This window comes from Hylobates moloch, unplaced genomic scaffold (assembly GCF_009828535.3).
Source record: "Hylobates moloch isolate HMO894 unplaced genomic scaffold, HMol_V3 SCAFFOLD_7, whole genome shotgun sequence".
Lineage (NCBI taxonomy): Eukaryota > Metazoa > Chordata > Mammalia > Primates > Hylobatidae > Hylobates > Hylobates moloch.
This window is the reverse complement of record NW_026652282.1, coordinates 113,082,694-113,094,437: the sequence shown is the minus strand read 5'-3', so window position 1 is coordinate 113,094,437 and position 11,744 is coordinate 113,082,694. Positions and strand designations below refer to the sequence as shown.

At 38.7% G+C, this 11,744-nt stretch overlaps 1 protein-coding gene across 1 annotated transcript; it reads left to right on the top strand.

Moving 5' to 3' along the window:
- The first annotated feature begins 8,920 nt into the window (after positions 1-8,920).
- LOC116812045 (large ribosomal subunit protein uL16-like) lies at positions 8,921-9,653 on the top strand. Its single transcript, XM_032757632.2, has one exon. The coding sequence runs from the start codon at positions 8,956-8,958 to the stop codon at positions 9,598-9,600; it is 645 nt and encodes a 214-aa protein (XP_032613523.1). The 5' UTR covers positions 8,921-8,955; the 3' UTR covers positions 9,601-9,653.
- The last annotated feature ends 2,091 nt before the right edge of the window (positions 9,654-11,744 follow it).

The following is an 11,744-nucleotide window of genomic DNA, read 5'->3' as shown; positions in this document are numbered from 1 at the left end:
TAATTGGCTTATTTCACCTAGCATAATGTCCTCAAGGTTCATCCATGTAGTAGCATGTGACAGGATTTCCTCCCTTTTAAAGGCTGAATAATATTCCACTGTATATAAATACCACATTTTGTTTTTCCATTCACCCCTCGATAGACATTTGGGTTGCTTCCTCTTCTTGGCTATTGTGAATCGTGCCTGTTAGTGGTTTTTTTTTAACTATATTTTTCATCTGAGACATAATTCATTTATATAAACTCATATAATGTTTGTTGTTCCTTCCAAATTCAAGGTGTAAAGGATCGACTGTTTAAACCTGGTCTTTTCCCCTCTCAAGCAAACAAGACAGAAAAAGTGTCTCACCACCAACAGATAAACAAAACATATGCAGAAAGAACCTTGAATACTTGAACATTTTATCACCAAACAGCAGTAGATCCACTGGCCATTTGTTAAACTATATGGTTTTATGGTAATATTAAAACCCCTTGCCTTATAAAGAGAGAGGGGCTGATGCTCAAATACGACAGATTTAAAAATGCATATTTTCTGCAAATTCTTTATTATACAACTCTTTTTTTTTCAAAACAATAGGATAATATAGCCTAGATGGAATTCATGTCATTTGGCAATTACTTTCTCCTAAAACAGTGGTTGCCAAGCTTGGTCAAGAATCAGAATCTGCTAAACACCCTAAGAATCTGTATTCTTGATTCCCATTCATGGCTACTAAAATCAGAAACTTCAGGGTTTGTGTGCTAGTCCGTTTTGCATTGCTATAAAGAAATACCTGAGATTGGCTAATTTATAGTGAAAAGAAGTTTATTTTGGCTCACAGATCTGCAAGCTGTACAAACATGGAACCAGTATCTGCTTGGCTTCTAGTGAGACCTCAGGAAGCTTACAATGGTGGTGGAAGGCAAAGGCAGAGCTGGCATGTCACATGGCAAGAGGGAGAAAGAGAAGGAGGAGGAGATGCCGGCTCCTTTCAACAACCAGCTCTCATGTGAGTGAGAACTCACTCATTACCATGAGGAGGGCACCAAGCCATTAACAAGGCATAAGTCCTCATGACCCAGTCACCTCCTACCACATGAGATGTGGAGGGGACAAATATTCCTACCTATAACAATTGGGAACCACTGCTTCAATTTCATCAATGAGCTCTGACTAGAATGTAGAATGTATCATGCAATTCGTCAACCTATCTGCTTCTGTTATCTAGGACTCTAAAGCCTTTCCTCGAAGCCCCTGACTTCTTCTTTATTAGCCGTAGATATAGCTATTCTATTTCAGCATGGCTTGAATGTGTTTCTGTCAGCACTCCACTCCACTCTTAAAAGCCTTCTAAACCCGCTGCCCATTGCTCTCCATAGCCGTCAGTGACTTATGTTACTATCCCCAATGAGATACCCTCTGTTTCCTTCTCTGAATCAGAGCCTGTGGGATTCTAAAAGTGACAATTAATCAAACTGTTAAATTACTCATTGAGATGTACTAACATGTCACCCCTCAGCTCCTAAGAGACATGTTCTTTTTGTCAGAGGCTTCCAATGACTGTGTCATTGCCTTTAGAATTCCTTCCCTTTGCTCTCAAAACCTGTACCATTTTTGTTGCCTCATCCGGGAAATATATGCCAGCATCGATTAAAAAGAGGCGGGAAGAAAAGGATTTAATATTGTTCTCATTATACTTTAAATAAGCAAATCCCTGACCTATACTCATCCATACCCAGCTACAGATGTTCTCTAAATTGTCACATGTTTTTCCTTTCTCCCCCCCTCCGTTCCCTAAATGTTCCCAAACTAACAGGACATTAAATGAGAAAATGCTTCTCCATAAAATTTGCTTAATTTACTATTTGTCTCCCTCCACATAGCATCCTTCTCATCATCTGTAATGTGCAATCAATCGCATACCCCTGGGAATGTTGTTCATTGGTCATTTGCATGATTGAAGAATGGAGAAAATGAGACACTTAAAAGAATAGAGGTGTTTTAATAACCTCCAATTTGAATCTCTTCTCATTACCTACCCTCTACTGACATAATATAGCAAACGTCACTACTTTCACCCTCTCTCTAAAAGGAGGTTTCAGTTTTTACCCTTATGCAATGCAGTATTTTATTTATTAAGGATGCCAAAAATATGCCAGGCTTTTAAGGCCTGTGGGAAACCTTATTCTGTCTGCAACAGGAAGATTACCATGGATACATCTCTGCTCCACTGGATGATCAGCAACAGCTGTTGAGCCAAGCTTGAGAGCCCTCTCAGTCTGCTTATCACACAAATTATATCAGGTGAAACCATAAACGCCACATCGCTTAGTGACATTAGAATCGGATATCTTCCAGTAGCTTTACCTGAAAGCAAAAAGTAGTCAACAGTTTCCAGGGTCTCTCATACTTATTTGAAATTTCCTGATCTTTAGTGACTACCTTTACTATCAAGTAGATGAATAGAATTCCTCTGTAATTGACCTCCACCCACAAATTTACCCCAAACCCTGAATTTAGCAGGTGGGGGAGAGCAAGAAGTTGGGAGGAACCACTTTCAGAGGGCAGCTTGGAGTTCTTGCTTCCTTGATATTATATGACGCAAATATAGTGGTCCCCCTTATCCATGAGAGGTACATTCCAAGACCCCCAGTGGATGGTGGAAACTCTAGATGATACCAAATCATGTATATACACGCTTTGGGGCCATTCTTAAGTAAAATAAGGTTCTTTGAACCCAAGCACTGCAATACCATGACTGTCAATCTGATAACTGAGAGGGCTACTAAGTGACTACCAGGCAGGTAGTGTAGACAACATGCATATACTAGACGAAGGGATGATTCCTGTCCCAGGTGTGACAGGGCAGAACGGGCCAGATTTCATCATGCTACTCAGAACAGTGAGCAATTTAAAACTTATGAATTATTTATTTCTGGAATTTTCCACTTAATATTTTCAGACCATGGTGGACCACAGGTAACTGAAACTGCAGAAAGCAGAACTTCGGATAAGGTGGGTGGGGACTATTGTATACATTGAGCTTTGCGAGAGTGCCTGACTTGGTCTACAATTGTTGTGACCCACTTGCTTTCTAAAAGAATAGTGGGCCTTACAGAAGCTGAAGTGAGCTGACAGCCAGAAAAGAAGCAAGAGATCTTGCATGCCCTATAAAAGTTTAGTAGGCAATCAATTATGGCTACATAACATGCACATAGAGTGCCAACCTCACCATTTCTGCTGTGCTTTGAACAGCCTGAGCTCTACTCCAAGCAAAAGTTTCTTCCCTTGATAAGGAGAAAAGTGGCACTGGGAAGCAAAAAGTAATGGAGTTCATTTCAGAAATGCCAAATGAGTAAGACCCTACCGCAGAGTCAAAATGAACTCTTACCGCCTACAGAGTCTGGTCTCAGGCTTGATGCAAAAGTGGAGTCTGGATACTTTGCTATGAAGTCGAAAAAGGGAAAAAAATTATCATTTTCTTGTAGTAGTGTCTCCATGGAAGGTGTTCCTTCATAACATCATTGGATAATTTCAATTACCTTGAAACAAGTCTTCCAGATAACGCTTTACATGTGTAGCTTTGTACCACACACTTCTTTAAATAAGACCAATTTTTTTTAAAGTTTCAATGATGTTGAGATACATGATTGAGCAGTGTTTGTGTAGATAGCCCAAAGAATAGAAAAGTAATGCATAAAATGAAATTCTAAACAAACAAATCTGTAAAGAAGAAGGTTAATGAAGAAAAACAGTGGTAAAATCAAGAACACTCAATTTTTTTTTTCTACAATGCAATCAAAGTCTTCTCCATGTAAATATATCAATGCTGACAAACCTGTGAATTTCAAGAGCTCCTAATGAGAGAATTAACACAATCTGAAAAAGGGCAATCTGTTATATGAAAAATTTAGCAGATCCTCAGTCCAATTACTGGATAATTGCGAAAATCAGCTCAAAGCTTTGGACTGTAACAACCAGAGTAAATAAAGTTACGAACGAAGATAAGATTGGCTTGGAAAGAAGTTCCTAGGTTAAGAGTTAGAGAAGTAGCTCTAAAATTTGAGTTTTAAAAACCACAATCATAAATGAAATAAAGGTCTCATATATTTCTTGATTAGGAGAACAAACAGAAAAAAAAATATGCATTCTAATATCAAACTGGGTAGCACAAATCTTGCAATTAGGAGGAAGAGAAGCCCCAATGAGAGTAAACACCTACTGCACGGTGGCTTTGTCATCAAAGCTCAATGCACACCCAAGGGATATTTTGACAAGATTTCTCAATACAGTGATCAAAGACAAAATCTGAAAGGAAGCACAGCCTTAGAAGATTCTTACAATATCAAAATATTCCTCTATTTCAAGATATAGCATAAGAGACATTTTAAAAAAGACAGGAGATAAAAGAGATAAAAGTCTTGATCACTGGAAAATACTGAACACCATCAGACTGTGGACTCAACAGAAAGCTGATATATTATCTATGAAGTTTTCCATATTGGGATTCTATAAAGCTAGAATCACAGCTGGTTTTACGGGTGTGTGACCTGTGCAGTTACTCAGGGCCCCTGCACTTAGTTTAAAGTTCTGCTGTTGGCGTCTTGAGATTTTTAATAATTTTAGAACAAAAACCCCACATTTTCATTTTTGACTGAGCTCCCCAAATTATGTAGCCAGTCCTGGCTAAAAGGCTCATACTCAAGGAAGTTTTGAGAATAGAGAAAAAGGAGCAAATGAGAAAAACATGGTCTGATTAAAACAGAGACAAACTAGAAGTTGCCACTATTTCTATGTTCTAATTTTGTAATACTTCTTGCAACTACTAGCCCATGCATTAGAAAAATCAACCCACATTAAGGATGTTACTTGGAGATTTCCCCATTCCTTCACCATTAGGAGATTATTTTTCCTAAGGTGAATTTTCTTTTTTTTTTTTAATGATTCACATTTCAAAATCCAGTTTCTAATATTTTTGGTATTGAAAATATATTTATAACCAAAGGCCTGTGAAATCTTTTATTAAATGATATTTGAGGATTTAAGATCCACACCAAGAATAGATATTCTTCTATGACAATTGAAGAATATCTAAAGGAAGAATCTAATGTGGTTGTGTTACAAGAAATACATAGAAATTTGTCCTTTCAGCCACTACTGAATTAAAAATAGTTTAAGCATCAACTTATTGCTTCGGGGATCTCAAAAGCAAGAGGTGCTGCCACTCTAATTGCTTAAAAATTCCCATTTGATGTCCAAGGGCTTGAAACAGAGCCTGACGGGTAATTTTATCTTAGCTAAAGGCAATCAGCTAAACAAATCATTAACAAAATATTAGCTTTAAGTGCTGTGTGCCCACAAAGGGCATTTTATAGCTCAATCCTTTGACAAATTACATAAAAATTGGTGAAGAGAGATGGATAACTAGCAGACTCTTTAATGCCCTATTGAAAGCAAAGATGGATCCAACTTCCGTGTCTGTCTCTACTACGGAAGCAAGCCACCAGGGATTCAGATGTTGCAGTCTCAGCTGCAGAGTGTACAGGAGAGTATATATTTTAAATTTGACCAGCAAAATAAAATTACTCAAGATTGTATTATAACTTTCTCAGTGTTAGCATGTTTGTGTTAGCTGAGATAGGAACAATAATTCTGGTCAATATTGACTGGGTCTCTTACAAGCTTTCTGGAAACAAAAACATGGAAGGGCTTAGAATGCAAGTATCACAACTTGTTTTTGTGGAGTGACACAGTAGTAGTCAAGCTATCAGCAACTATTACTTCCTATCTTCACCCTAATTCTTCACGTGAATTACCATGTGGTATTAAGATGTATTTAATGTAACAGTTGAAATGATCTGCACTATTGTTACCTCCAAGCTTGTAGAGCTCTGAGAAAAGAAAATCTTTTTTTTTTTTTTTTTTTTTCTGGCTGAGGAGCAGGTACTACCCGGAGAGAGAGAATCCTAGCAGGACTTCCCTTTCTCAATAATAGCAGTAATGTTGGCTGACCTGTATTTAGTGATTAACCTATATCAAATACTTTGTATTTACTATTTTAACTTTTGAGACCTGGCTTTACAGATGAGGAAACTGACTCACTGAAGACACACCAAGAATAAGTGGCAGAGCCAGATTTGAGAGCAAGTCTATTTGACTCCTGAGCCAGTCTTTTCCATTACCAGACTGTTTAAACACTCTGTTCCATTGTCTCTCAGCAAATGACTAGAGATACTGTGAGCAGAAAGATAGAGGTATATTTCATATTTGGCAGCTAGGATCCAACATAATTAAGTTTGGAATGTTCACTTAAAATGTCTATGGATTTTGTCACTTCTCTGCTCAAAACTTTTAATTGTCCAACATAACAAATTTCTTACCTGGAATTCAAAGCCTGATATGATCTAGCCCCACTCACACTTCTACACTTAACTTCTTCCTACCTATTTCACACATTTACTGATTCAAACATTCATTGAACAACAAAAAAAGCAATAGGATCTTGTATCAGTCAGCTCAGGGTGCCATAACAAAATACCATAGACTGGGTGGTTTAAACAACAGGAATTTATTTCTCACAGTTCTTTTTTTTTTTTGAGACAGAGTCTCGTTCTGTCACCCAGGCTGGAGTGCAGTGGCGCGATCTCGGCTCACTGCAAGCTCCGCCTCCCGGGTTCACGCCATTCTCCTGCCTCAGCCTCTCCGAGTAGCTGGGACTACAGGCACCCACCACCACGCCTGGCTAATTTTTTTTTTTTTTTTGTATTTTTAGTAGAGACGGGGTTTCACCGTGGTCTCGATCTCCTGACCTCGTGATCCGCCCGCCTCGGCCTCCCAAAGTGCTGGGATTACAAGCGTGAGCCACCGCACCCGGCCTTTCTCACAGTTCTGTAGGCTGGTAATTCCAAGACCAAGGTGCCAGCCAATTCTGTTCCCTGGAGACGGCCCTCTTTCTGGTTTACAGACAGCTGCCTTTTTGCTGTGTCCTCACATGGTGAAGAGGGGGAGACAGAATGAGGAAGTAAGCTCTCTGGTGTCTCTTCTTACAAGGGCACTAATCCCATCAGTCCAGAACCTCACACTCATGACCTCATCTGATCCTAATTACCTCCCAAAGGCCACACTTCCAAATACCAACACATTGAGGATTAGGGATTTAACATAAGAATTTTGCTGGGCGCAGTGGCTCACACCTGTAATCCTAACACTTTGAAAGGCTGAGGCAGGAGGATTACTTCAGTCCAGGATTTCAAGACCAGCCTAGGTAACATAGTGAGACCCCTGTATCTACAAAAAATTTAGAAATTAACCTGATATGGTAGTGTGCGCCTGCAGTCCCAGCTACTTGGCAGGCTGAGGTGGAAGGACTGCTAGAGCTCAGGAGGTTGAGGCTGCAGTGATTTGAGATCACACCACTGTACTCCAGCCTTGGTGACACAGTGAGACCCTGTCTCAAAAAAAACTATATATACATATATATAAAATTTATAGTTTATACATAAATTTATATATGTGTATATATATACAATTTATATATAATTTATAGTTTATACATAAATTTATATATGTGTATATATATATATACAATTTATATATTTATATGTGTGTGTATATATACACAATCTATATATAAGTATATATATTTATAAATTTTGCAGGGACATATTCACTTCGTGGCGGGGCCCCGCTAGTTAGTCCCTCAGCCGTAGAAAGTGACACACTTCCTTTTTCTTTCCTTCTTGCCCAATTACTAGTGCGTTTAAGCAGTTTAGGATCATCACCCATTTGCCTCCTCAGACTTTACCACTAAGGATCTTTGAGAACTATTCTAATTAAGTTGGTATCACAGAAACAAACACATAAGTACACACAACTGAAGGAATTATTTCATTCAACAAATATTTAGTGGGACTGGGCTGGGTCTTGATAATACAAGACACACACAATCCCTGCCCTCCTGGAGTCTTTTGTCTAGAATATCACGATCCCCTCTAGCTGCTGCCCTGATGTCATCACCTTTGTAGCTGCACTTCTTGAAAACTTTATATTCATTGTGTACACTGCCTTATCTTCAATCCACTCCATAAGCCACTGTAATATACCATTTCCCTCAGAGCGAAATGCTTCTTACCAAATCGTCAACTATCTCCTCCACCCTTCAATTTTACTATAAATCCAATACACTTATTTAGTCTTATTTAACTTGACATTTGTGGAATATTTGTCATTATTGACCTCACTTGACCACTTGAAATTCCCTCTTCCCTTCTTTTCTGTGGAATAGTGCTCTCCTGGTTTTCCCCTCTACCCTTTCCTACCTGATCGTCCATATGGGTTCCTCTTAAATAACGATGTGATACAAGGTTTTGCTCTTAGCTCTCTTCTAGTCTTAGTCTAGACCATTATTTTTCAGTGTGGTTCTTGGAACACTTGTGTCACCATGACTTAAGGTGCTTAGTAAAAAATACAAATTTCCTTGCCCCTTAGTCAAATTCATAACCTCACAGCACTCTAGAATCTATTTTAATCCAGCATTGTAGGTGATCCATATAGACTGTAAATAAATCACTGTTCTATACACACAGTACGTCCTGGACAATGTTAATCTTCCCTATGGCTTCAGTTACTGGCTATATACTGGATGTAGAGGCTGGTAAGTTTGTAATTGACATACAAGGAAGTTAAGAAATGGATTAACTTGAGATGGCTACTATTTTCTCCATGAATCAGGAGTTGAGATCATACAGTGAGAATGAGAACATAGGGTTGGAGTGGAAAAGAGAAAAGCAGAAGATAAGGGAAATACAGATGTTTTGCTGAGTAATGTGGAACATTGACATTGAACACCAGGTGGGTATTTAGTCATTCATTTTTGTGGTGGGGAGATTTCTTTCCCCCAGCAACCTTGGTATAGATATAAAGGCAAAAGCTCTTTCCCATCAGTGTGCCACTGAAGATCCTGGTGTCGCCATGGGTCGCCGCTCCGCCCGTTGTTACCGGTATTGTAAGAACAAGCCGTACCCAAAGTCTCGCTTCTGCCGAGGTGTCCCTGATGCCAAGATTCGCATTTTTGACCTGGGGTGGAAGAAGACAAAAGTGGATGAGTTTCCACTCTGTGGCCACATGGTGTCAGATGAATATGAGCAGCTGTCCTCTGAAGCCCTGGAGGCTGCCCGAATTTGTGCCAATAAGTACATGGTAAAAAGTTGTGGTAAGGATGGCTTCCATATCCGGGTGCGGCTCCACCCCTTCCACGTCATCCGCATCAACAAGATGTTGTCCTGTGCTGGGGCTGACAGGCTCCAAACAGGCATGCGAGGTGCCTTTGGAAAGCCCCAGGGCACTGTGGCCAGGGTTCACATTGGCCAAGTTATCATGTCCATCCGCACCAAGCTGCAGAACAAGGAGCATGTGATTGAGGCCCTGCACAGGGCCAAGTTCAAGTTTCCTGGCCGCCAGAAGATCCACATCTCAAAGAAGTGGGGCTTCACAAAGTTCAATGCTGATGAATTTGAAGACATGGTGGCTGAGAAGCAGCTCATTCCAGATGGCTGTGGGGTCAAGTACATCCCCAATCGTGGCCCTCTGGACAAGTGGCGGGCCCTGCACTCATGAGGGCTTCCAATGTGCTGACCCCCCCTTAATATTCACCAATAAATTCTACTTCCTGTCCAAAAAAAAAAAAAAAGAAGGCAAAAAATTATAGTTCAAATATCTGAGGATACTAATAAGAATATAGAATTATGGACAATAGGATTTAGGCTTCATAGAAAAGGAAGTAATGAGAGAGGACTAATAAAGGTCTTGATGCTGTCCATGTACAGGTATAATAAAAGCAATGGAATGAAAGAACTGGAAAAATGGATGGCTATTGATAAAGTGGAAAAATTTAAGATTTCAAAGATGAAGCAGCTTTTGGTAATGACAAAGTCCAGAGTGTTGCTCTGGAAGTGGGTAGTTGAAGTGGAGAGTTGATGAACATTAAGAAATAGAGAGGCCAGAGTATTTGAAGATTGTCCATTTTGGACATTGGAGTCACCAAAGATGATGGTGGCAGGGCTTGGAATGGAGAGGAAGATTGTCAGCCAAGGTCTCCAGTGAATGACAGAGAGTGGTCAAGAGGCTGATAGATTACACCAGAAGGGATCAAGTATCTTGTCTATTAAAAAACATTTAATTTCTGGAAATATCAAATTTCCTATTGTTATGTCCAAGATTTTTCAAATTCTGGTCTCAACCTAAATTGTTAGCCTGACTGCAATCTATTTACCTTCATACAACTTCCATCACAACCTCAATGGGCTATTGCCATTCCCTGAACAGATGCCATATGCTCCATTATGCATTTCCTAATCCTTCCTCTGAAGTTCCATAGTATTTTACTAGAGCCACACCTGGAGCTTAGGGCTTTTATTACAGTTATTTATACACATATCTTCTCCCCTACCGGTGTGTTTGACCCTAGGATTGATATCATATACATTTTTGTAACACCCATAGTGCCTTTCAAGTAGCAAGCAATTGATGAATATTTAAATATTTGTTGAATATTTATAAGTCTTTAAAATCACAACTAGAATATGTTTGAATCAATTGTAGAACCTATGTAAGTTAAACAAAGATATATGTTTATTCATTCATCTTCAGGAAGGAATTTATTTTTTTAATGGCTGCAAAATTCTGCAAATTATACAATGATGTAGGAATCTATTAACAAAGTCTGGTTTATTAAGATACAGGAGTTTTTCAATGAGAGTATATGGACACAGGGAGGGGAACATCACACACTGGGGCCTTTTGGGGAGTAGGGGATAAGGGTAGGGATAGCATTAGGAGAAATACCTAATGTAGATGACAGGTTGATGGGTGCAGCAAACCACCGTGGCACATGTATACCTATGTAACAAGCTGCACGTTCTGCACATGTATCCCAGAACTTAAAGTATAATAAAAAAAGAAAAAAAGATACAGGAGTTTTTGTATATGAAGCAAACAGTCCTAACATATTAAAACATTCTTACAACTCCAGATACAGTGGTGATTTCCTAGAATGTTGGCTTTTCCTTTACAAAATGCCATTGATAAGAGTATTTGAAAGGAATCTATATCTTATGAGAACATCAAAGAATAATGTAAACAAGATGTGATGACATAAAATAAAATGAGACATAAATATCCTCTGTATTATGTTTACTGCACATCATGATGCCTATTACTACTGGAATTGTTAAGGCATATTAAGGAGCCTGGAATTTGGTATTTTTATGTCGTAAATCATACATACATGTATATATGTATGTATATGTATATATATACTTTTTAATAAAAATATCAGGGTCTTTGGTTACTTTAGCATAAAATTTCTTTTACTGGAAATCTAAATTTGTGAAAGAAAACAGTTATATTGCCCATTAGGATTTTTCCTTTCATCCTAGAGAAATCTAGTAATTTATTCAGGTACACACTTCTTTCTCTCAGAGCAGTCCTAAAATATACAAATCAAAATCAATAATAGTGAAATCATAGGGCCTAGCTTTTTTATTGTCCACTGTTCCTTGGAATAAGTAAGCTATAAGCTAGAACTTTAGAAACTCTTAATTATACTTGTGGCAATTTCCTAACCTATGATAGTACCTTCCATACATGCAGTCAGAGACCATCTATTACTGTTTTATTGAAAATACACTTAGAGTACTGTCTTGGGAATGTTCTATTTAAAGGAGTCCTAAAATCATCCCACAACTAACTCCTTTGCACAG